Genomic DNA, 21,799 nt, shown 5'->3' with positions numbered 1-21,799 from the left:
TCTCGAGTCCCCACAGTGTCTAAAGACAAGCACTCATCTGACCTGGGTGGTGGAGCCAGCTGGGACGAGCACCTGGTCCACAGTGACACTAGCTGGAGGCATCTGAAACAAGCCACAGAGGTGTTGAGGAGCTGGAGGCTGGGATCCACATAGCCCCGGGCAGCAACAGGCGAACGCCACCACCAGCAACAGTTATTTCCTTGGGCTGAAATGGCTTCTGTGTGGAGGCTGGCAGTAGCTGGTAGCAGAGAACATCTGTGCAGCGCAGGCTCTGCCTGCCGCGGGCTTAGGCTAGAGCGTAATTGCAGGATTCCCCCTCTTGCACAGCATGTGGTGCCCCCTGTTACAAATAAATGTTCTGTTACAGTTTCCTTCCCAGTTTTGGGCGTTTAGTCTTACTGCTGTAACGTGGACACTTTACTATTTTCTTATTCCACGTTCTCAAAATTTTGTTCAGAACACTTCCTCCTACATGTTAAAAGTCTAAATAAACACATTAGACACTGATAGTATCGCAGCTGAACTCAACGTTTCAAACCAAGTAAGAAAGCTTTCGTGTTTGCTCCTAGGCTACTGTCCCGGGATTTAAATCGATGCTGAAGACAGTGGAAATACCTGACAATACTGGTAACTTCAGTGCTTTGAAACAAGACTTCTCTTTCTCAGAAGTCGCTATCAAGTCAACAGCTGTTTCGTGTCCCAAAACTCCCCTCTACCAAGAGCTCGAACGGACTTCAGCTGCAGCAAAGCCAACTCTGCATATCTTGGTTTTAATGACCGCTATGCTTGTAGTTTTCAAATAAAGTCAAGAATGGCATGACACAGCAAGGCAAAATCCTCCTGCACAAGTGTGGCTTTTCAGACAAGGAACTCTATAAGCAAAAGAACGTATGTTTTTATAAACCAAATTCTCAGATTTACAATCGTGTTTACTGTATTTTGTAAAATACTGGCTTGACAATCAAATGTTTTACTTTAATTATAAGAGACTATCATATTTTTCTATGTAAGTATTTTACTCTAAAGAAATTTTGTACAGCCTATGGAGGCAACTGTAGAATTTTGATGCAGAAAGTATAAATACATTCTGAAGAATCTGCCTCAGCTCAAAGAAGTCTAGGATCGCACTGCAAATGTTTCATGAAAGCTCAGGTTCCTTGTTGAACCAACAGCTACTGTGCCACACAGCTGTAAGCGCTTAGCTCAGTGCCCAGTTCTTGTAATAAAGCCACTGCTAAAAACAAGGAATGGTATTTTTACATACTGTCTTTCATACCTGGACAGAGGAACCTGCTCGGGGCTGAAATAAGGTAAAAGCCAGTAACACAGACATGTTGTAAGACAGGAAGATGGAGATGAAGCATACCTACATGCTGAAGGGCCACATTGCTGGAAGCTTAATGATAATCTGTGCCATCAGGCAAAAGAGAGTAACTCAGGTCTTTGGTGTTCTCCTAAGACAGAGCTGTTGAAAACAACGTGGAAACAATCACCGACAACTTTATACTGTTGCTGTTACCCATTTGTAACTGAATTTGGTTTGGAACAAACCACATACATCTCAGAACTGTGTAAGCTGAATAGTTTCAGCAATGGCTTAAGTATGTTCCACAACCCTGTTACTACACTGTTTGGGTTATGCCTAACAAACACCCACCAGAAGCTGGCAGGCATGCTCAGCAAGGCGCAAACCTCATCCCATTAGAGAGGCTAGTTTCAGTGACAGCTGAAGATCTAGAGATCCCTTGAGTTTAACATCCCCCAAAAGCAAGAGACCTGTGAGAAGCCAGCGGCCCAGCAGCTGAGCAAGAGCAGAGCGAGCCTGTGTGCTGGCTCCCAGAATTAAAAATCTACATGAAAACCAAGTACCAAAAAAACCTTCTAATGATCAAGTCGCTGATGTGAAAAAAAGAGCACCAAGGAGTGTATCCACAAATCTTTATTTAAAGCTTTTAAATGGAACATACTGTTTAGTTTCCTCAGAAAAGGAAAACCTGAAAACCAAAAGACAAACTCAATACACATGACAATGCTCCCCATAAATGGATCTGTGCAATATGAGCGGATATTTGTATTCTCGTGGTTACCGACTGCGGTAGTACTTGCACCGGGTTATCTAGAAGGTATGCACCATAACAAGCTCTTAAAAGCGTGTTCATCACCTAGAAGTAGTGGCAAAATTGCATAGTTATTTAAATTCACTATAAACCAGTCTCTTGAACAGTCATTGCAGCTAGTAGCCGGACAACAAAGACCTGGCTTCTGGAAAAGCTATTTGGTATTTTCGTATTGTGTAATCGTCATGTCAACAGCCACTAACTGAGCTTAAAACCAAGAACTGTCCTTTAAAATCAGGATGTTAAGTTAAAGCAACATCTACTCAAAAGTGGAGGCAACACCTTTTTTTAAGTACCACCAACAAATTTTACATATAGGATATATCTATGTACACACACACACATATATATACACATACTACCAAGAGGGATCCACTTGAAGCTTTCAGTGCATCTGTGCTAAATACAAAAAAAGCATACGTTAGTTAAAAGCAATTTTCGTGTTCACTAAGTGCAGCCCATTATTAAAAGATACCTTAAACCCAGGTTTCAGGGTTGGGGAGTTTCTATTTTGCTTTGTATTGTTTGGCAACCTTTAAACAAGTAACTCGAGGTAAGACTTTGGCTCGGGTATGGAAGAGCAGAAGAGTTTGGCTGGTGGGGCAGGTAAGCCCCCTGGAGCTGGCAGGCACCCGCCAGCCGGGAGAGCCGATGCTCTGGGCAAGCGCCGGCCTGCGGGAGCTGGACGTACAGCGCAGGGGGCGTGCGTTAGAGTACAAACATGCTACACCACGCGCCTTATGAAGTACAGGTGACCCTACGTACACCCAAAGCCTGCATCTACTTGCTGGCACCATGAAGGACAGAGCGGCCAGCAGAGCTTAGGAAAGGTACCACCACGGCCCTCCCACAAGTCCCATGCACACGGTCAATGCCCTTTTCTGCAGGGAAGTGCTGCAACAGCAAACGTCCCTTTTTAAGCCAAGTGTTGCCCAGCAAAATGTCCTTATCGTCCTGGGGTAACTGCTGCCCCACCATACCTGTGGCAAGTTATCAAACTGAATAAATTAACTGCTTTAAAATTATAAACTCTACTTCTAAAGTTGTGCCCTAACACAACAGCAGCTTTAGATTAAGATGGGGTAGAAAAGTTCTTCACCTCTATATGAATTATATTTATTCACTTTAACTTACTCATTTCCATTATGCTTCTAATAATTTTCTAATCTCTCTTTTGTAAGATCACAATTTTCTGAAACAATTATTCTTATTGATGCTTCCTGTAAGAATGAGGAATTGTTTTTCCTTCATAGTAGTCTCTAAGGGGGAAAATCTGCCTGAGGTCTTACATGTAGCTTCATACCCACACAGACAGACATTGCAGAGACAGTGACATTTAAACAAATTTACAGCCAACAGAACTCCGTCATAAAAACTGTACCACGCTGTTAGAATAAACCTAGCACTCTCCATACAAAGTTCTGTAGCACTTTTACCCTTTCTAAATTGAACTGCCAAGCAACGTGGCAGCCACAGCCTCCTGCACAGTACGGCAGAGCGCACGTTTCTTCCAGCGTGCTCCTTAGGAACACCACAACATTCAAGGGGCGCCGCTCTATAAAAAGCAGCATCTCTGCAGTGTGTGTCCAGTATCCTCAGCAATCCAGCTCCTTGTTTCAGCAATGCAAGCTTTTTAAAGGAGAAAAGCAGCAGACTTCATAACTAATAAATCTTAATTGAAGACTCAGTATTAAAGGTTGTGAAATATTTTAATATCAATGCTTCTGGCCTTCCTGAGAAATGTCACACACAGAAATAAAGCAATTTTGCCACCTGCCTCGAGTACATCACCTTGCACCTCACTTCCTTAGGTCAAAAGTTGAATTTCAATACTAATAAACAGCTACATAGTGAAACAAGTTGTGTTTAATCAAAAGGTGGGTTGATTGTACTTTATAAAAAAGAATAAATGCAAGTTCTTGTAGCATCTGTACATAAACACCATCGACCTGAAGTGCACAAAGGAACAGACCAAGAGAATTATTGAAAACTGCGGTCACATTTTGTCAGCATCTTGCCATCCCTTCAACTTTCTTGGTCACGTGTTCAAAAGGAAAAAGCAATTAACACCAGCTGCAAATGAACCCTGAAATCCTTCATCGCATCACTGCATCTTCCAGACCATCACCTCTGACATTAGCAGCACAATGAAACAGTCAGTTTCTTGGCTGTACTTGGAGATGGCATTCCAAATGGAAACAAACACTATCACAATATTCTCACTATGCTGATGTTGCACCACCCTCCGTCGCTATTTAATAAACGTTGCTTGGGTTCAATGCAGAAGTTGTTTTAAGGGAAGGATAAAAGAAAACAAAGCCATAGATCTTGCATGCCCCTCAATCTGAACATGGTCTGAGTATTTATTGTAATGCTACAATTTCTTAAATATTTTGCTTGTGACTGATTTACTAAGTATGCATGTTTATGTATCTACACACGTACCGAGACACTAGTTCAATAAATTAAAGCTCAAGACACTAACTGTGAGCACAAGAATATTTACAAACTGCAATAAATTAAAGATCAAAATGTGTGCGATATTAAATAAGGATCTCACTAAGTAACAATTGTCAACTTCTGTACTAAAAATGTGGCTAACTTCTGTGCTGCTACCCAAGGCCAGAAGCACATTTACAGGCCAGGAAGAAGAGGGCGAGGAGCCGCAGGCTGGTCACCACTCACGCCACGCACACGGAGCGCAGGCCGGGGCGATGGCGCGGAGGCAGACCCAAAGGTTCAGCCACCAGGACTGAAGACCCAACTGGGGCTGGGGTGACAGCACCGGGCTCACGGCGCCACACGCACACAACCCCCAGACCAGAGGCGCACGCACATGCCTGCCGCAGTCTCCTACCTGAACTGGACTGAGACACCCAAGCTCATCACTCCCTTATTTGTAAGGCATGCTTTGGGAAAAAAGCAAAGGAAACCCTCAGGTCTTACTACAAGTTTTCAAGAATACCGAGCCAGAAAATGTAATTCAAAACAAAAGATTCACTCCCACATGGTAGTTTAGCCATAGATGCAGAAATAAAAATGACCCATTTCCTCTGCATTGTACAGAGCGAAAGGTACTTCCAGGCTGTTCTCCACAGCAGAAGACATGCAGGGAGGTACAGGTTTAGCTTCCAAAAGGGACAGCTGATTACGCTGTGTGCTCTCAGTTTATCTTCTGACAAAAGAGAATGTTACTGGGAAAGTACACTGGTTTCAAGAAAATTCCAAAGCCGAGTGACTGAACAGCAAGGATCATTGCTCTGACAATACATGCCTTTTTGTGAGCCGAGTTGTTGGTTGTGGTGGTCGGGTTTGGTTTTTTTTTTTTTCGATCAGGGGACTGATTGAAAAGAGAATGCCAAGAGTGGGATGGTACAATTTGTCCCAGCAGGAACTAGGTAACAGCACCTGCTCCCCCCCCCCCCCCCCCCCCCCCCACCTGCAGTTACACAAACACCAGTGACTAGAGATGGTATCACGCTGACAAAGTGTTAAGGCGTAAGTGACAGTACAACTGACAAAGCCTTTTAAGTAGTCCCTAAGTGATTGATCAATGCTTCTCCTGAATATACACACCTACAATTCTCTCTCAGCTGCAGATTCCAGACTGCAATACAACCAGTTTGGTTCTGACCTGCAGGTGCCATGGAAGAGCCTCGCTTTGCTGTACTTGTTTATCAAATCCAAAACTAAGAAAAATAAATAGTAAGCAGTGTGACTTAAGGCAGACAGCCATCTGGTAGAAGCATCCCTACTTCAAAAAAAAATTAAGTACCTGCCTAAAGGACTTCTCTATCTGGAGCTGAAGGATTATTGATCCCATGAAAGGTCTCTGCTGACCAAAGAACTTCAAGAACTTCCAGACACCTGCTGTCAATTTTTCAAACTGCAAGGGGCAAGAAATTTGCAAGTAAGAATGTGAAGAAACTTGCAACTGGGTTTTACATTTTGTTTACTTACAATGAATTATAATAAAACTTCAGATACACCAGTGACTTTTAATAATATTTTTCAAAAATTGGCTCAAATGTATGAACAAGACACAAGCGACCCCAGTAATTCAGTCTACCTATGAAGGTATTTCTCTGCCGGCCGAGTCTCTCCCATACAGCTTCGTGTCCCTTTCCTAGGTACTTTCTGAAACCGAGAGACTTCCCTTCCAGGCATTTGCAGCCCTGGGTTACAGACACTTCATGCTAACTACTTTAGCTCTGACATGAAGGCAGCTACAGCAGGAAGAGTCTCTGTGCAGACGCATCAACTGTTTTGTACCGGTGGTGGTGAGGAAGCCGTTTCACTTCGGCCTGCAGGATGCACAGCACAACTTCTGTGTTCTTGGCACTCCCCTCTCTACTTACTGATTTGCCATTCTCTAATGGGCAGATACATCAACACCTACCTGTAAAATTAAAAGGTGCTAAAATAAAACAACTCCTTTTGTAACCTAGTTTTCCAAAGGAATAAATACAACTCACTGGCACAGAAACTCTCCACCTGAAGAACAGCTCACAGGAGTAATCAAACTAGACCCTGACAATACCTGAGCTTACAAAAACAGGCTCATGCTACCTACTCTGAATGCACTACAGAACCGAGTCGGTTAGTAGGCTCCTTAATAAAGGATCTGGTATGTTTCACAAAGTTTTTGTCAAAGTGCAGGGAGGAGACAAGAGCTAAAAGCACTAAAGGACAGGTCCAGTGAGACCTGTTTTCAGTTGGCCAAACACCTTGCAACAGATTTTCAGAGTGTTTGTGATACAGATAAAACCAGCTAAGTTGGGAAAAGTACTGAATTTAAAGAATGTCTATGTGAACTAGAATTACACAGCTTACTCGCTTCTGCGGATGGAGGTGAACTTTTTTTCCTTACTGTTTTTATTAAAGCAAATGTAGTGATCAAGCTGCACGCTATACTGCTGAAGTCAAAAACTAGTGCAGAAAAAGAATACGATTGTCCCACTAGTATTGCCTGACGACTACATAGCGTCTCCTTCATTTATCTTACCTGTTCGTGTCTTTTCTCGCACTGCTAAAATAATCATCGGAATAGTACAGACCTCCAAACCCACCAAGCATTTTAAGAGCCAGTTTCTCAGGACGTTTAAAAGATAACTGTAAGACAGAACTCTGAACAATGACTTCTCAGGACACACACAGTCCTGAAGTTTACAACACACACTATAAAAATGAAAGACACACAATACCCTTTTCTCTTTCTAAAACCTTAAAATTATTTTCTATTGCATCTTCCCCCACTTTCTGATAAGATCTCCCCCGTAATTTACTTGGAGAAATTTAAGTTTTGGGAATGAGGAGAACAACATTCTATTTATTTATTTTACTGACTTTGCAAGGGTTCTGACTAAGCCTGGTGAAGACACCAGGCAACAGATAGGGGAATTTGGAGAATCTTCTATCTTCTTAAGAGGAGGAACTCAAAAGAACTCTTCAACATGTCCCTCCTCTCATAATTACTGAATTTGGGTTTTTAATGAGCGTATTTAATCCACTAAAACAAGTGCACTAACTTGAACATAAAACACTTTGAGAGGCAGGTAGTTTACAGGAATTGGTTACTTCTATTGAGACGGATTTAAAAATCTTCCAAGTTGACTCATGAACGTTAGGCTAACCTCCAGTGCATTTTTTTCAGCAATTGCTTTTCATACCAAAGAGACTCAAAATATTAATTTTCCAGTAAGCATACAAAAATAGTTTCTTACTCTCTTAACCAGTCTACGAAGTTCCTTTTGCTGCTTTCCAGTCAACATCCATCTAACTAAAATAAGTTAGTACAATCATTTGTATGGGCTGTCTGCATACTGGGCAGGGTTTGTTCCTCTTCTTAAGTTTTCTTGCGCACGTGAAACAAGACATGAGGTGTCCTGTTTTGCCATGAACTATGCAGCCATTTTTAGGTCTGCTCTGACATATGACGCAGGGCTCTATGCTGGTAATGGGCAGAGTGCATTCCATGTTTTCCTCTTTGTCTTGCGTATCTCTCTTCTCAGGTTCCTTATAGTCCTCCTGACTGCCGCAAAACATGCTGCTCGATGTTGATGGCTGGGAAAAATCTTCACTTTCCTGGGACTCTGAAATTTGTACTGCTTTATCCTCGCTCTCCTCCACAGCTCGTCCTTTATCTTCAGTCATTTTCACTTTCTTGCAGTCAGGAACATCAAAACCTTCTTCAGACTCTAGAGGGAAGGAACTTTCCAATTTGCTCTTTTCCAGTTTATTACATTTTTCATCTGGAAGCCAATCCTCACGAAGGGCCCAGCATCTGTGGCAATGTCGTGGAAGTGGAGGATTCATTTCGCTACATTCGGGACACTTCCAATAATCCTTTAGTGAATTAAAGGTTGGAACAGCTTAAGCTACTTGGAATGCTTACAACTGAAGTATTCAGAGATTATAAACAATTTATTACTCCCAAAATAATAACTATCTTGAGCTACTGACTTCTTTACAATTTTAAAATTCCATTCAGTGTCTGGCCCCATTTCATGGTTCTAGATTAAAACAGCCTTGATTTTAAAAAAAGACTGATTTTCTTTCTTTTTGCAGATTTGTGAAATAGAGGTAGAACAATGATGGTTTATTATTTCCTATGCAAAACTGAAGAAACAAGACTACAAAGTCTTCAGAGAACCTCATGAAAAAACTTCCTTCTGATAAAATGGCCACCATTCCCATTATTTTCAACAACAGACTTCTGAAACTGAAACTATTAAAGATTGGAGGGACGTTTAACCTGTGGTATGCTAAGCTGCTGGTGTGCAAACCAGTCGGGTGAGGGCACTCTGACACAGTAGTATTAAAGAATAGAAAAAGTCAGCCATTTAAAAAAAAAAAAAAAAAGAAAAAAGAAAAAAACAGCTGAATCCCTCTCAAGAGATTACACCATACACTATGCTGAAAATAAGCCACTATCTCATTGAAAATATTAATTTTTAAGGAGATCCTTCTTTGAAATAATGCGTGCCATAGCAGGAATAAAAACAAAACAAAAAAAAACCCCAAAACCTATTTAGAAGACTCAAAGCACTGAGTCCTGAATAATATCAGTGATATCAAAAGCTTGAAAGACCAATTTCAATTCCTAAAAAGCAACATGTTTTTCCATACATAAGCAGTGCTATGCTTTTAGGTGGTGGCTAGCTCTGCCTTCTACACCCTCAGTCCTACAGACCATCAGGGGACTGAACACTTCAGACAGTTTTGGACAACAGCTTTATTCAAGCTTCAACTGTGAAAAGCAAATACATACAAAAAGATACACTGCATATTAATTCTAGTGTGTGGTTTTTTTCCCCACAGATGTCTACATACTTTGCCTCAAACCCCTGAATTTCTTCCCACACCAAAAATGGTCTCACAGAATTTAGAAAAAGCCTCACTTAACTGTTCTGAAAACAGGTTTGCCTTCGTATCGGTATGCTACACATTAATTCAGGTTTGACAATAAAACTAGGTATTATGATTTGTAAGATTTTTTTAAATATATGCATATGCAACTAAGATTATTTTTTTTTTGCATTTTGTGCAAAAGGTCAGATTTAGACTCCAAGTAATTTCCTTCATTTAAGTCAGTGAAACTAAGTTTTTAATGGATTAAGTAGTTTACCAATTTTAAATAAAAAATAAATATCAAGGTTTATTAATAATCACATGTTCAACAATTAAAATACTGTCTTGGAATCTTTTCTTTAAGCACAGAAGAAAAAGTAAATTTAATTCTTAAAAAAAAAGTCACTGGTAGCAACAGAAATCACCTATACTCCTTGATCTACTCTGTCAGTTCACCCAACTTATGATGCTTTGCCAGTAAAGTTTTTACTCACAGCTAGAGAAATCTCTGGATCTTCATCAAACGAATCAGCATCACTATCATCATCCTGGTAAATAGTCAACTGATATACCTGGTTTAAATTAAAAAAAAGTATTGATGTAACTGGTTTTTTGGCATTCAATTAAAAATATGACAGATTTTTAATTCAACAGATTTTCTGACAGATCTCTAATATATTAATTTACATTAGCAAGTAACTCCACAAAATCTGATGACTGGTTTTGGGGCATTCTGTTCACACTTGTAACACACAGTTTGAAGAGACTAGACAGACAGAAGGTACCACTTCCTAGAAGAGGTGCTCCTTCCCCTCTGCTCAGCACCCGTGAGGCCACACTTGGAGCACTGTGCCCAGCTCTGGCCTCCCCAGTGCCTGACAGATACGGAGCTACTGCAGAGTCCAGTGAAGGGCCACCAAGATTACTAAGGGATTAGAGATGCTCTCACATGAGGAAAGGCTGAGAGATCTGGGACAATTCAGCCTGGAGAAGAGAAGGCTCAAGGGGGTTTTATCAATGTGTGTAAATACCTAAAAGGAGCATGTAAATAAAACAGAGCCAGGCTCTTTTCAGTGCTGTCCAGCAACAGGACAAGAGGCAACTGGCAGAAATTTAAACACATGAGGCTCTGTCTGAACATCAGGAGAAACTTTTTTTTTTTCTCTTTTCTTTTCAGTGAGGGTGACTAAGTACTAGCACAGGTTGCCCTGAGCAGCTGCAGAGCCTCCATCCTTGGAGATATTCAAGTCTCTGGACATGGCCCATGGCCATCAGCTCTGCTTGAGCCAGGAGGGGTGGGTAAGATGACCTCCAGAGGCCACTTCCAACCTCTGCCATTCTCCAATTCTCAACAATGATGTTGGGAGCAGTGGCACACCTCAACCCTTTCTTTCTCCAAATCACCATCTTATTTCAGGGTGCAGCTCTGCAGCACTATAACGCAGTGTACATCAGTACAGTCAGTCCCATTCAGCCTGTCAAGTATCACAATCATGTAAGTCCCTGGTGAATTCTGGCTCTGGTATTTACCCAATCTTGCCATAGGCTGATTCACTCACCTCTTTGGAGTAACACAAAAATCACTGGGGGGGGGGGGGGGGTGGGGGGGGGTGGGGGGGGGTGGTGAGTTTCCCCATTTCATTCCTAATATTCCAGGTATCTAGATCTCTGGAAAATGATGTTAATTGCAGTTTTACTATCTTGCCTCCTAATAGAAGTTTCTAATAGAAGTTTCTAAAATTGTACCTCAGCATCTCTGTAAAACATTTATATTCATGAAGGCAAATGAATCACAAATACCCCTTTTTGCAAAGGGTTACTAGGCAAGTTTTCATTCAGTATAAAAAGTGTTGTCAAAGCTCAACATGTACTTCCATAATTAAAAATGGAGAAATACACTCAAGCAGACATGCTACCATCAATTCCAACAGCTACTGTGTGAAGCTGAAGAGACTTTTCCAAACTGTCAAGAGTCTTTTTCACAACCTGCAGAAAGTCTTAGCACCATTCTGGTTACTGCCTAGTGGGGTGTATAATGGTGACCCAGCTGCACAGTCTTGTAATTTGATTTACTGAACAACTGGGTGCATCTGTGACATGGCACATGTAGTCCTGAAATAAACCTGAAGTGTTACTTCTTGCTGGAACCTCAAGATGAAGTATTCCTGTAGAGTTTCCTTCCCCCTCTCACTACCCTCCCCCCCCCAGTCACAAAAAACCCAAACAGAATAAATCGTATACCTCATCATCTTCATCTGTGAGCTCCTGTCCTTCTTCATTATGGCTATAATCTTCTGAATAAATAGACTCAACTTCAAACTCTACACTGAACTGGTCTGAAACAGAACTGTGGTCAAACCAATCGGAGTTTTCGCTTAATGAACTGGCATCAAGATCCTGAGGGGGGAGGGAAAAAGTACACGCTCAACCTCACTAGTCCATATCCATACCATTCCTGTTAAGATAGCTTGTATGGTAAAACTGAACTATCAAGTTTAATTAGCTATGGAAGAAATGAGACCAGCTGCTGTTAGACAAAATAACTTTTATGAGACAAACCTATAACAAGTAGGTAAAAATAAAGCTAGATCTGAAAGCCTTTTGTCAGTTCTGTAATAAGAGTCTGCAGTCAACCTGCAGCCAGCTTGGAAGACTAGAGGTACCGTTTCACAAAGGCTCTCCTAAAAAGTGGAAGAACTGCAAGCAGATGCAGTCTTTTGGCTACATGTCATTAAATTCTCTATTCTCATCGACTTTATTAACCTTGAGACAGCAGCTAATCAATTATAAAATAGCAAGAGTTAAGATATATTACTAGTTTTGTCAATTCAGAGTGCAGCATATGACTATGAACACTGTTAGTTTAGATCTTCGTAACTTAATATAACCACAGATATCTGCCTCAGTGATTCCTGAAGACAATAAAAAAAAAAAGCGAAGGGTTGGAAAAAAATAGTATATCATCAGGTCACTACTTCGTTCAGTTACGGAATCTGTACTGGAGCTACCAACTATTCCAAATTGTGGAATGTCTGTGACTGCTCTTCTTCTCTTAGCATTCTACAGAATACTTATTTTAAAACACAAAATACATCAGGCATTTTTTCAATACATGCCAGGCAGAAAGAATCTGTTTTTAAAAGAATAGCTGTAGTTAATATATTAAAAAAAAATTACTTCAGCTTTGTCAACAGATCTACAAAAGACCCCACTCCACCCACACAACTATTCTTTCAGCCTCTTTTCTTCCCTCAGATACCATTAAAGGCATTGCTGCTTTTACTTAAGAACATTATGTTTTAAGATGCAATCTGCACTTGTGGCATCTGCAAAATTTGTACCCCAAAAATATATTTTTTTGACTTACAGGAATGGAAAGAGAATCTGTTGAATCACTGCTATTGCTTCTTTCACGGCACAGACCACTGACTACACACCATGAGAGACTTTCATCAAACGTCAACGAAATGCTGTCTGACTTGTGTCGTTTTCTTCTGTCACTATGCAGATCATCTGAAGAATTTTCTTCTGGGCATATTCAAGAATTTTTATTACGAAAAAAACATCTATGCAATGTGCAGTTTTAAGCTTAACAGAAGCTTAAAATATAATTTACTTATGTAACAATTTAAGAAAAATAAAGTAATTCAGTATTATTTTATGGGTGAAAAAAAAGTACACCAAAAACTTGTTTAAAAGACACAGAAGCACTGAGAAACATGAAAAAAAGAGAAACATTCCTGAAACCAGGATTTCAGGGGCTGGCTTTCCCCACTTGTCCCATCAGTACGGCTTGTAAGTGGCAGTCTCCACACGCAGGAAATAATTGCAAATTTGGAAGCATTTTTACTCCACTACACACATGACATGTTAAACCCCTGGTAATTTTAAGAAATGCAGTCAGGATCTTAATTGTCCTAGATCCCTCTACAGTCAGTAGACAGAAAGGCACTTTCAGAGGGGTCCGAGCTCATCCTAGAATTTGCAGGGAGACAGCAACTAGCTCCCAGGTAACACACATACAAAGAACCTCATGCTATGCATAAGTAAGTTCAGGTTCAAGTTTCGGACACCTCAATGAATTTATCAGTTAATAGTTGCATTATATGTAATTACTCAACAGGATTTTGGTAACAAACCGTTATGACTTTCACCACACTAGCAAGAAAATCTTCAAGGCATACTGTATGAAAACTGAACTCGAAAGCATTGCTTTAAGCTGTGCTTACTAGATACGTTTCGTTGGAAGGCAAAAAGACAATGCTTTTTAAATACATCATGTTTTGAAACAACCACCTATGGCAGTGTAAGGAGCAGGGGGACAGCATTTTAGGGGTAGGCAAGTCAAAATTCAGCTCCGCTTTTAGGCGCTGTAAAGCCAGTATGTAAGTGCAGCGGAGTGAAAACCTCCCCCAAAGAGGCCTGACACCTTGGTTCATCCAACAGACCTCAGCAAGAGCCTGCTGCCCTCCTACAGGTGCCTTCTGCACCCACCCTCTATTGCCCAGCTTCTCCCTTGCCTTGAAAACACACCCTGACAATCCACAAGTCTTCAAGTCTTGAATCTTTCATTGTATAAGAAAAGAGAACAAAACACTTGTACATACTTTGAGACTTCTCTTACTTTCCCTTGGTGCTTCTTGGCTCAGCCCCTCTCTTTTCTTTTTCCGCCCTGAGAGCCCCACCAAATTTGGTGCCCCCAGGCCCAAGGGTTGCTCCTGTCCATCGTTGTCCTCATTTAGTTGTCATGGCTCCATGCTGTACTGATACTGTATCACCACAAGGTTTCTATACACTACATAAGCGGCTCCAAAGGAGCCGCTACCATCCCAATTTAACAAGAATAGTGGTTTAAAAGGAAGATTTCCTATAAATTAGAAAAAAAGTGTATATAAAAACACTATATTAAAAGAACTTTTAAGGTTGTAACAAACTAATAAATGGATGCAAAGACAAGAGTTAATAATCAAGCCTACAATAAGTAAGCACAACACAGAACCGTATTTGCTCTGGGTCATGCCTAAATATTACAGGTCATGATGTTTAACTGAGACTTTCCATCCCTTCACTAGTTTTTGTTACAACATTAAAATGTTCTTTTAATTTAGTGCAAACCGCTCAGCAATGCAGCACAGTTTCTGGACTGACCAACATAAGTGGCCTACGATGAACACAAAAAAATACTACACACAAGCTGAGGAACTGAAAAATGTTCCCAAGCAACTGAAGAAAAGGGAATTCTATGCAGTGACGGAAGGTAATCACTGCCTGAGTAATTACAACCACCAAGTCATGAGGTAACAGAGGTAAGTGATGGAACAAACTAACGTTAAGAAATTCCACAGAATAGCATTTAAGTAGAACTGTAGAGAACACTTCCACTGAGAAACTTCAGTGTTATTTATGCTGACCAGTTGTTATTTGCTGATTATTGGAAGAAATATTACGGATTCTGAAAATGTGTTTGTCAGTGATTACTGAATAACCACAGTAAAGAGAAAGAGGATACAAATATGATGCTTAAGTAACCAGATGTTTTAAAAAGCGCTTAATGAACGGTCAGGTATCTAAACATATCTGAACTCATGCCATATTACTACCTGACCTTTGATACCTGCCACCGACTGAAATCCAATGAAAACTGGTTTTAGAGAGCAAACAAAATGTAAAAGTTTGTGGCTATCTACAGAGGGAACTAAAATGAATTTGACTACACCAGTCTTATAAACAAAAAGTGTTCTCATTGTGAAGACAACACAACTGATTAAGTCCTGCTGATGTGAGCAAGTTTAACAGATCTGTGGAACAAGTTACTCCATCATGCTACTAAAAAGTCTGAGAGATCCAAACTGTAATATGACACTGGAGCAACACAAGGAATTGTGTATTTCTTCCAGACTGAACATTTTGTTTTAGATAAGCAGAGAAACATGAATAGTATGTCAGCATCTTTTAAAGTCAGTAAGGCAACAGAATGTACTTTTCCTAAGCGGCCATGCTACTGAAAGCTCTGCATCATAAATCTGCACATACCAGATTCACTGTGCGTTCTCCTTCTAGTAGATGTAGTTGGTCTGGAAGTCACATTTGATGAAGTCTGCTTCTCTTCTAACTCTTGCATGGATTCCTGGTTAACAAAATACTGAGTAAGTCTGAGCACAAGTATGTGGTAAAAGGCTAGAACCAACTACCTGCATCTAAACCACAGACACTGTCATGCAAAACTAAGTAGAATTTATACTTTCAGAACATTTATTTTATTAAAAAAAAAAAAAAAAGTCACCGTTACATTCTCTTCTTCAAGCTGAAATCTGTCATCATCTTCAGGTGTGTCAGCAAGCCCAGAGTCTGAAACCAAACCAAACACCATAATACAGTACAGCAGAAAAAGTAAATTTCAGGCTCAAAAACATTACAATAAAAGCAAGGGAGAGAAGTTAACTGCACACAGCATTTACAAAGTAAATTCTATTTAGAACTTAAAATTCAGACATTTTGCAAAAAATGGAAAAATCAACCCCGTTCCTTTGCTTTTCAGGTGTGTGCAGCACTCTCCCTGTGACATTACTAAAGTGGGAAAGTGGGGAGGAAGAAGAAACCTCAACTGCAAAAAATTTTATTATAAATGTCTACAAGTGAAGGCTGTGCATCAGCTGGGATTCTGCAGATATGAAAAAACACAGGCAGGAAATATTTTTCACTTCTTCCTCTCCAAAGTATATTTTACTAGCTATCATCTTATGGGAATGCTGAATTAAAAAGACATAAACTAGAATAAAAAAATATTTGTTATTAATTATATATGCTTACAACCAGATAGACCCTGAATTAATAAATTATCTTTCAAGAAAAGAATGTGTGAGGTAATTTAAATTTGCAAGTATAGCAATAAGGGATAATAAAGAGAGCCTGTTTCCCACCTTTAGCACCTAACACTTGCCTTTAGGATTAATCAGAAACAAAGGGTGTCTTAATATGGATTTAGAAGCCAATTTACAAAATAGCTCCCCTTGTCTAACTTCTGGTTCACTCCTTACATTAGTCAAAAATTACCACTATATTGAGCATTTTTATACTTCAGGAAAAGATAACTGTAAGAAAAAATTCTCCATTTATGGAGTAGCTATCCACAAAGTTATCGCAAAGCTACTTTTTTAAATGTACAGACCTTTTAAAATAGGACTCGGTGTAGCTGAGAGTGACCAGTTCTAAATGTACTCCACATGCAGTTTTAAAATCGAAACACAACACTACTAACAGAAAAACCAAAAAGCATTTGCCCTGACTTCATTAGTGGCATAAGTTCAAGAAGCTATTTTTGTCATATTAGAAACTAATTTTTCAATGTAGTCCTCTGTGTTCAGCTCTACACTTGCTCTGGTTCTAGTCAGACAAAATTACAGAATAGCTAATTATGGAGAGATCAAGGTTATCTGATCACTACATGCAAGATACATTGATTGAAGTTAGTTACATTTTCTCCACTAGTGATTCCCAAAAAAAAAGGTCCTCCCCAAACTAGCTTACCTTGTTGATTGATTGCTATCAGATTTCTGGAAATCATTGAATATAGTCTCCTTAGGCAGGGATAAAGAAAGAGATGTTGCAAATTAGCTACATGTAATTGCAAAAGACAGCTTACCATCTCTGAAGATTCAAAGAGTTAAAAAAAGGCCATACGCGTTATGTTCTCCATTATTTCACAACCAGACTCTCAGAAAAGAATCCCATTTTACCTGTGTTCTTTTACTGAAAAGCTTGTTACTCCAAATAAATCCCCCAGGAGATCATTTGCACAGTGTACAATATGTTGCTGTTTTTCATCATATAATTGTTTAGACATAATATATTGTCCAAGATAGAATATTACCTGTAAAATAAATAGCATATACAGACATTAAATACCCAGGTTGATTCAAGTGTGAAAGAAAACACATTAAATTCATTGAAATTTGCTCTTCTCATAGATTGCCTAAAACTCCATTTGAGGTATAATTTTCATCTATCATTCACCCAGTACTCCGGCTCTTCTATAGATCACCAGATACTTCTGTTCACATTTTGAGAAACTAGTTTCTAAACAAACACCACCTAACATGTCAGCAGGAGAATAAAAACAATACCTAGTCTTAATATCTTCTAGATAAGCCACAAACTCATTCACCCAAAACAAAAGAACAATCTACAGTATTCACTGTAATCTACCTGTACTGATTAAAAGCTCTCACCTCCTTCATAGTAAAAGTGTCCTTTTCTGCACCAGCTAACTTTAACAACTTCAACAATAGTGGCTTTGGTTTAACCTGTGTGGGGAAGAAGAAAAACAGAATGCATCAACTATTCACCAAACAAAACACTATTTAGAGGCTGGCTTCCTCCTTCTGCGTTATGTCGCTATACAAACACACAACTACATTAAAACCTATCCACACACAAGTTTTTTTGACTTGGCAGTTAAACTTTAAAGAAAATAACAGGAACCAAATCATATTGAAGTCCTCATACACTGTCAGCACAAACCCTAATCTTTCATCACTGCATAAAGACTCCTCTACTTGAACTACAGGACTCATTTGGTAGTTCAAAGTACACGGCTGGGTCCTAAGGAATTCAGCTTCACTCCTTCAGTCACTACAGTGAGTGACTCCCAAAGGGCAGGGAGGAAGGCAAATGGACCTTTGTGACTGTCAGGTCCAGAGTGCAAGTCACAAAGCAGAACACTGGTCCACCTCCTTCCTCGTTTCTTCCTGTGACAGTTGCTGGGTTTGCATTTGCCTGCCAGCTGGGCTGCAAATCTCTGAAGACTTTTCTTAACTAGGATAAGCACACCCCGTCCTTTCCATTGTACTTCAATCACTCCTATGTAGCAATGGCCCATCGTGATTGTGTGCTAGCACAGTTACATGTGCGGCCAGTCTATGACAATTTCTGAGGTTGAAAAGGGAAAAGTTTAAAGTTTGTTATTTTTTAAAAAAAATCACTTTCCCACCCCTCTTTTTTTATTTTTCTTCTGGCCCAAGCTGCGTCCAGATCCCATTCATTACACTGTTCCATAACCAGCTGTGCCAGTACGAGGGCAGGAGATGAGAACAGGCTGCAGCTGCTGCCACAACTGCAAACAAAATGCCTGTGAAGCCACTGATGGTTCCCACTGCAGTATATTCTAATATTGCCACTTTTAACAGTACATTAACCATTCTAAAACCAGGCTAATATTATAGCTATCCTAATGTATTCCCTAAAATTTAAAAAAAATGTATAAAATGTTTCTTTTCTAGGAAAGTGAATCAGTGTGAATCAAGCCTCATAAGACAAGGAATAAATGCCTAACGGAAGGGGGGGGAGTGGTGGTGGTGGAATTTCCCTACATTCCATTTCAAATATCTGCTAAAACCAACTTTTAAGTTGTAGTTCATTAACAAGAGATTAGTTCCAAGAATTACACATAATGAAAACAATAAAGCTTGTGGACAACCTTACATGTCTATTCACCCGTTCTTAAGTACTGAATTATTTAGAGCGTCTGGCATATATTACAGTTTCATAAAGGAAGCAAACAATAACTTATTAAACTACTAATGACAGCTGAGCATAGGAAAGCAAAGAACAGTTTCAGATCTCTGAAACCACAACCAGAACCATGGGTTCAAGATGCTTTTACTGCCCAGCCCTCTCTCCCTGACTCCTGCATGTATGAAGTTCTTGACAATAGCATCACATTATGACAACTTAAAAAAAAAAACATAAACGAGAAAAAAACATCAACTTTAAACTGTCTGCTGTTCTGCTATTCACTTTTTCGAAGTTGTTATCGGTCTACATTTTTAAATTTTACCCTTCTACAAAAAGTAATCCGCTTCAAGCATCGCTATTCACATGCCTTTTTAAAATCACATCTCAGGTCTAACACACAGGCTTCCACCCTCAAGAAAACTTAGTCAGAAAGCCAGGACAGCAGAACTGTCACTGTATGATGGAAAGCCTAGATACGCAAAGTCATAAACACAGACCAAACGAAGCCTCTTATTACAACTTCCTTATGAATTCCAATAGAGGATAAAATGAAAATGCCTTAGTCGAAAACCTTCAGTTGTAATGACAAGATTATTTCACAACGTACGTTTTCCACAACGGAGATCTTCCACAACCCTTCAGTTATGAACTATTAACAATTCCCACCACCAAATACTTACCATGATCAAACCGGACCATAAAGTTCCTTTTTATTACAAGAAAGCAACCTGGCCATCAAAAGTCTCCAGGAAACAGAGCCCAGGCCTAAACCATCACCCTCGGGTCTCAACCACGAACGAGAAAGATTTGCTTCACAAGTACGGGATCAAACCCAGCCCATCTTCAGCGGATCTCCTGCCTCTTCGCTACCCGGCGCTGGCTGAGCGAGGCTGCTGCCCTTCTGAACGAGCAGCCAGAAACTCTGCAAAAAGCATGAAAAACTCGCGCGTCCAACAGAGCTACTGACCAGCGCCTCTTGCTCCGAAGCGGTGACAGAGGAGGCATCCGTGAGGGAGGACATCTTGGTATTGCACATTTGCCTGCAACGAAGGGGGGGAACAACCTCACAACGCGGAATACAGCTGCACAACCGGGGTCGTGCCGTCCCCGCCCCGAGACGCGGGGGTGCAGCCGCCACCCCGCCTGCGCCCACTCACCCTTCGCCGGCCGCGGGTATCTGGGCCGAGTCGGGCCGGGCCGGGCCTTATATAGCGCTGCCAAGAGGCGGCATGTCGGGGCTTAGCTCCTGCGCCGGCCGCGGCCCGACATGCCCGAGCATGACCCGGCACGGCGCTGCCGAGTCACTGCGGGAGGCGGGCGGGGGCTGACGCTGACTCACCGCGGCCGCCAGGACCGGGCGGGGCGGGGGGGGGCAGCGGCGGCGGGGAGCGGCGGCCCCGTCCCCGCGCCCGCCCGCCCCGGCCTCTCCCCCAGCGCCGGCGGAAGCCAGAGCGCTCACCTCAGGGCCGCCAGCGAGCGCCCCCGCCGCGCCGCAGCCGCCCCTCCCCCAGCACCGAGGCCGCCCCGCGCGCAAAGCGACCCCCGAGCGGCCCCCCAGCCCCTGCCCTCCCAGCGAGCCGGGATCCCCACGCACCACCAGCCGCGCCCGCTCCACTGCCCGGCCCGCGGCGGGCGGAGGGCCGGGGCCGCTACCACGCCGCAGCGCGCTCCGTGACCCACGCCGCCATTTTGGCCGCCGCGCCGCGCGGCCCGGCGCTCTCCCCAGCGCCCCCTAATGGGCTCGGGGCAACGCGCGGGCCTGAGGCGACGCCGGTGTCACACTGGCGGCTGCGGGCCCCGCACCGGCCTGCTCGCCGTCCCCGGGCCCTTGCGGGCCTGAGAGCCACAGCCCGGGCCCGCGGCGTGGGGCCGAACGGAGAAGCGGTTCTCCGTTCCGCCCCACGCCGCGAGCCGGGGCCGTGGGACAGCCGTGGCCGTGGCCAGGCAGCAGCAGGTGCTGCCCAGACCCACGCCGAGGGCTGCGGGAAGTAGGATGCTCGGGTAGCGCTTTGCCAGCGGCTTTTTATGTTCTCGTCTAAGTCCTTCCTCTTCTTGTCCACCGTCCCTGTTACCCCTCCCGACCGAGGAAACCCTCGGGTTGTGGTAAACAAAACGTCCTGGCTTGTGGACGTGAAGCATTGGGGAGACAGAGCTGAAGCCAACAGTCTAAAAGTGTACGAATTCCCTACGGACCCTCATTTCTGCCAAAATTAAAACATCTTTGGTTGCAGGCAGGTCTGACTTCCCTCAGACTCATGTGGTAGTTCTGAGGCACAGCCATGCCCGCGTGGGGCAAGGCCATGCCGTCCCCGCCGGTGGCAGCCCTCTGGACCCCCACTTTGTGAGCTCCAGTTCTGAAACATCAGACCTTTTGGGGGGATAGATAAACAGCTTTTAAGGCTTCTGATGGCAACCCTGTACTTGCACAAATCCAGCTGCAGCATATGTTAGTGATAGAAAACTTACGTCAATTTCTTTCAACGTTAATAAAGGCAGAGGCTCTTGCTTATAGTCCACAGAAATTCAGGGACACAAGAATAAAAAAGTGTTCATTGCCTGCCTAATGACACCTTTGAATACTAGTTTGATTTGCGATGGTCATTTGTGCCTTTTAAGTTGCTTTTTTCACTGATATTTAGGAGAGGAAACTAGGAGAAAACTTTATATCCAAAGAGACCCGGATGCTGTCATATTCTCCTATATTCTTGTAATCTTCCATTCTATAATTCTGAGTATCTTTTAAGTGTAGGGTATTTGGAAGTATGTTATTTTGATAGGTACTTATTAATTGCTAAACTTCAAGTAGAACTGGTTAGGGT

At 41.9% G+C, this 21,799-nt stretch overlaps 2 protein-coding genes across 6 annotated transcripts in view; one reads left to right on the top strand and one right to left on the bottom strand.

Annotated features, from left to right (window-relative positions):
* CPM (carboxypeptidase M) overlaps window positions 1-822 on the top strand; it is a 32,259-nt gene extending 31,437 nt beyond the window's left edge. For both annotated transcript variants that reach the window (XM_040594208.1, XM_040594207.1), the window contains one exon: window positions 570-822. In XM_040594208.1, coding sequence (XP_040450142.1) covers window positions 570-803 — 234 coding nt within the window. In that variant the 3' untranslated portion in view covers window positions 804-822. The remainder of the gene's footprint in view (window positions 1-569) is intronic.
* Window positions 823-1,921: 1,099 nt separating this feature from the next.
* MDM2 (MDM2 proto-oncogene) lies at window positions 1,922-20,694 on the bottom strand. Of its 4 annotated transcripts, none has more exons than XM_040594203.1 (11): window positions 20,575-20,694; window positions 19,948-20,020; window positions 17,696-17,770; window positions 17,204-17,337; window positions 16,995-17,044; window positions 15,751-15,815; window positions 15,501-15,594; window positions 12,835-12,995; window positions 11,709-11,864; window positions 9,962-10,039; window positions 1,922-8,462 (listed from the first exon to the last, which is right to left on the bottom strand). In XM_040594203.1, the coding sequence occupies exons 2-11, from the start codon at window positions 20,014-20,016 to the stop codon at window positions 7,893-7,895; spliced, it is 1,452 nt and encodes a 483-aa protein (XP_040450137.1). In that variant the 5' UTR covers window positions 20,017-20,020; window positions 20,575-20,694; the 3' UTR covers window positions 1,922-7,892. The 4 variants fall into 4 exon arrangements, with proteins under 4 accessions (XP_040450137.1, XP_040450139.1, XP_040450138.1 ...); XM_040594205.1 differs by having other exon boundaries at window positions 12,835-12,992; XM_040594204.1 differs by lacking the exon at window positions 20,575-20,694 and adding an exon at window positions 20,138-20,338.
* Between the last annotated feature and the right edge of the window lie 1,105 nt (window positions 20,695-21,799).

This window comes from Falco naumanni, chromosome 5 (genome assembly GCF_017639655.2).
Source record: "Falco naumanni isolate bFalNau1 chromosome 5, bFalNau1.pat, whole genome shotgun sequence".
Classification (NCBI taxonomy): Eukaryota; Metazoa; Chordata; class Aves; order Falconiformes; family Falconidae; genus Falco; species Falco naumanni.
Note: the sequence above shows the minus strand (reverse complement) of the source record. Positions and strands in the feature narration are given on the sequence as shown.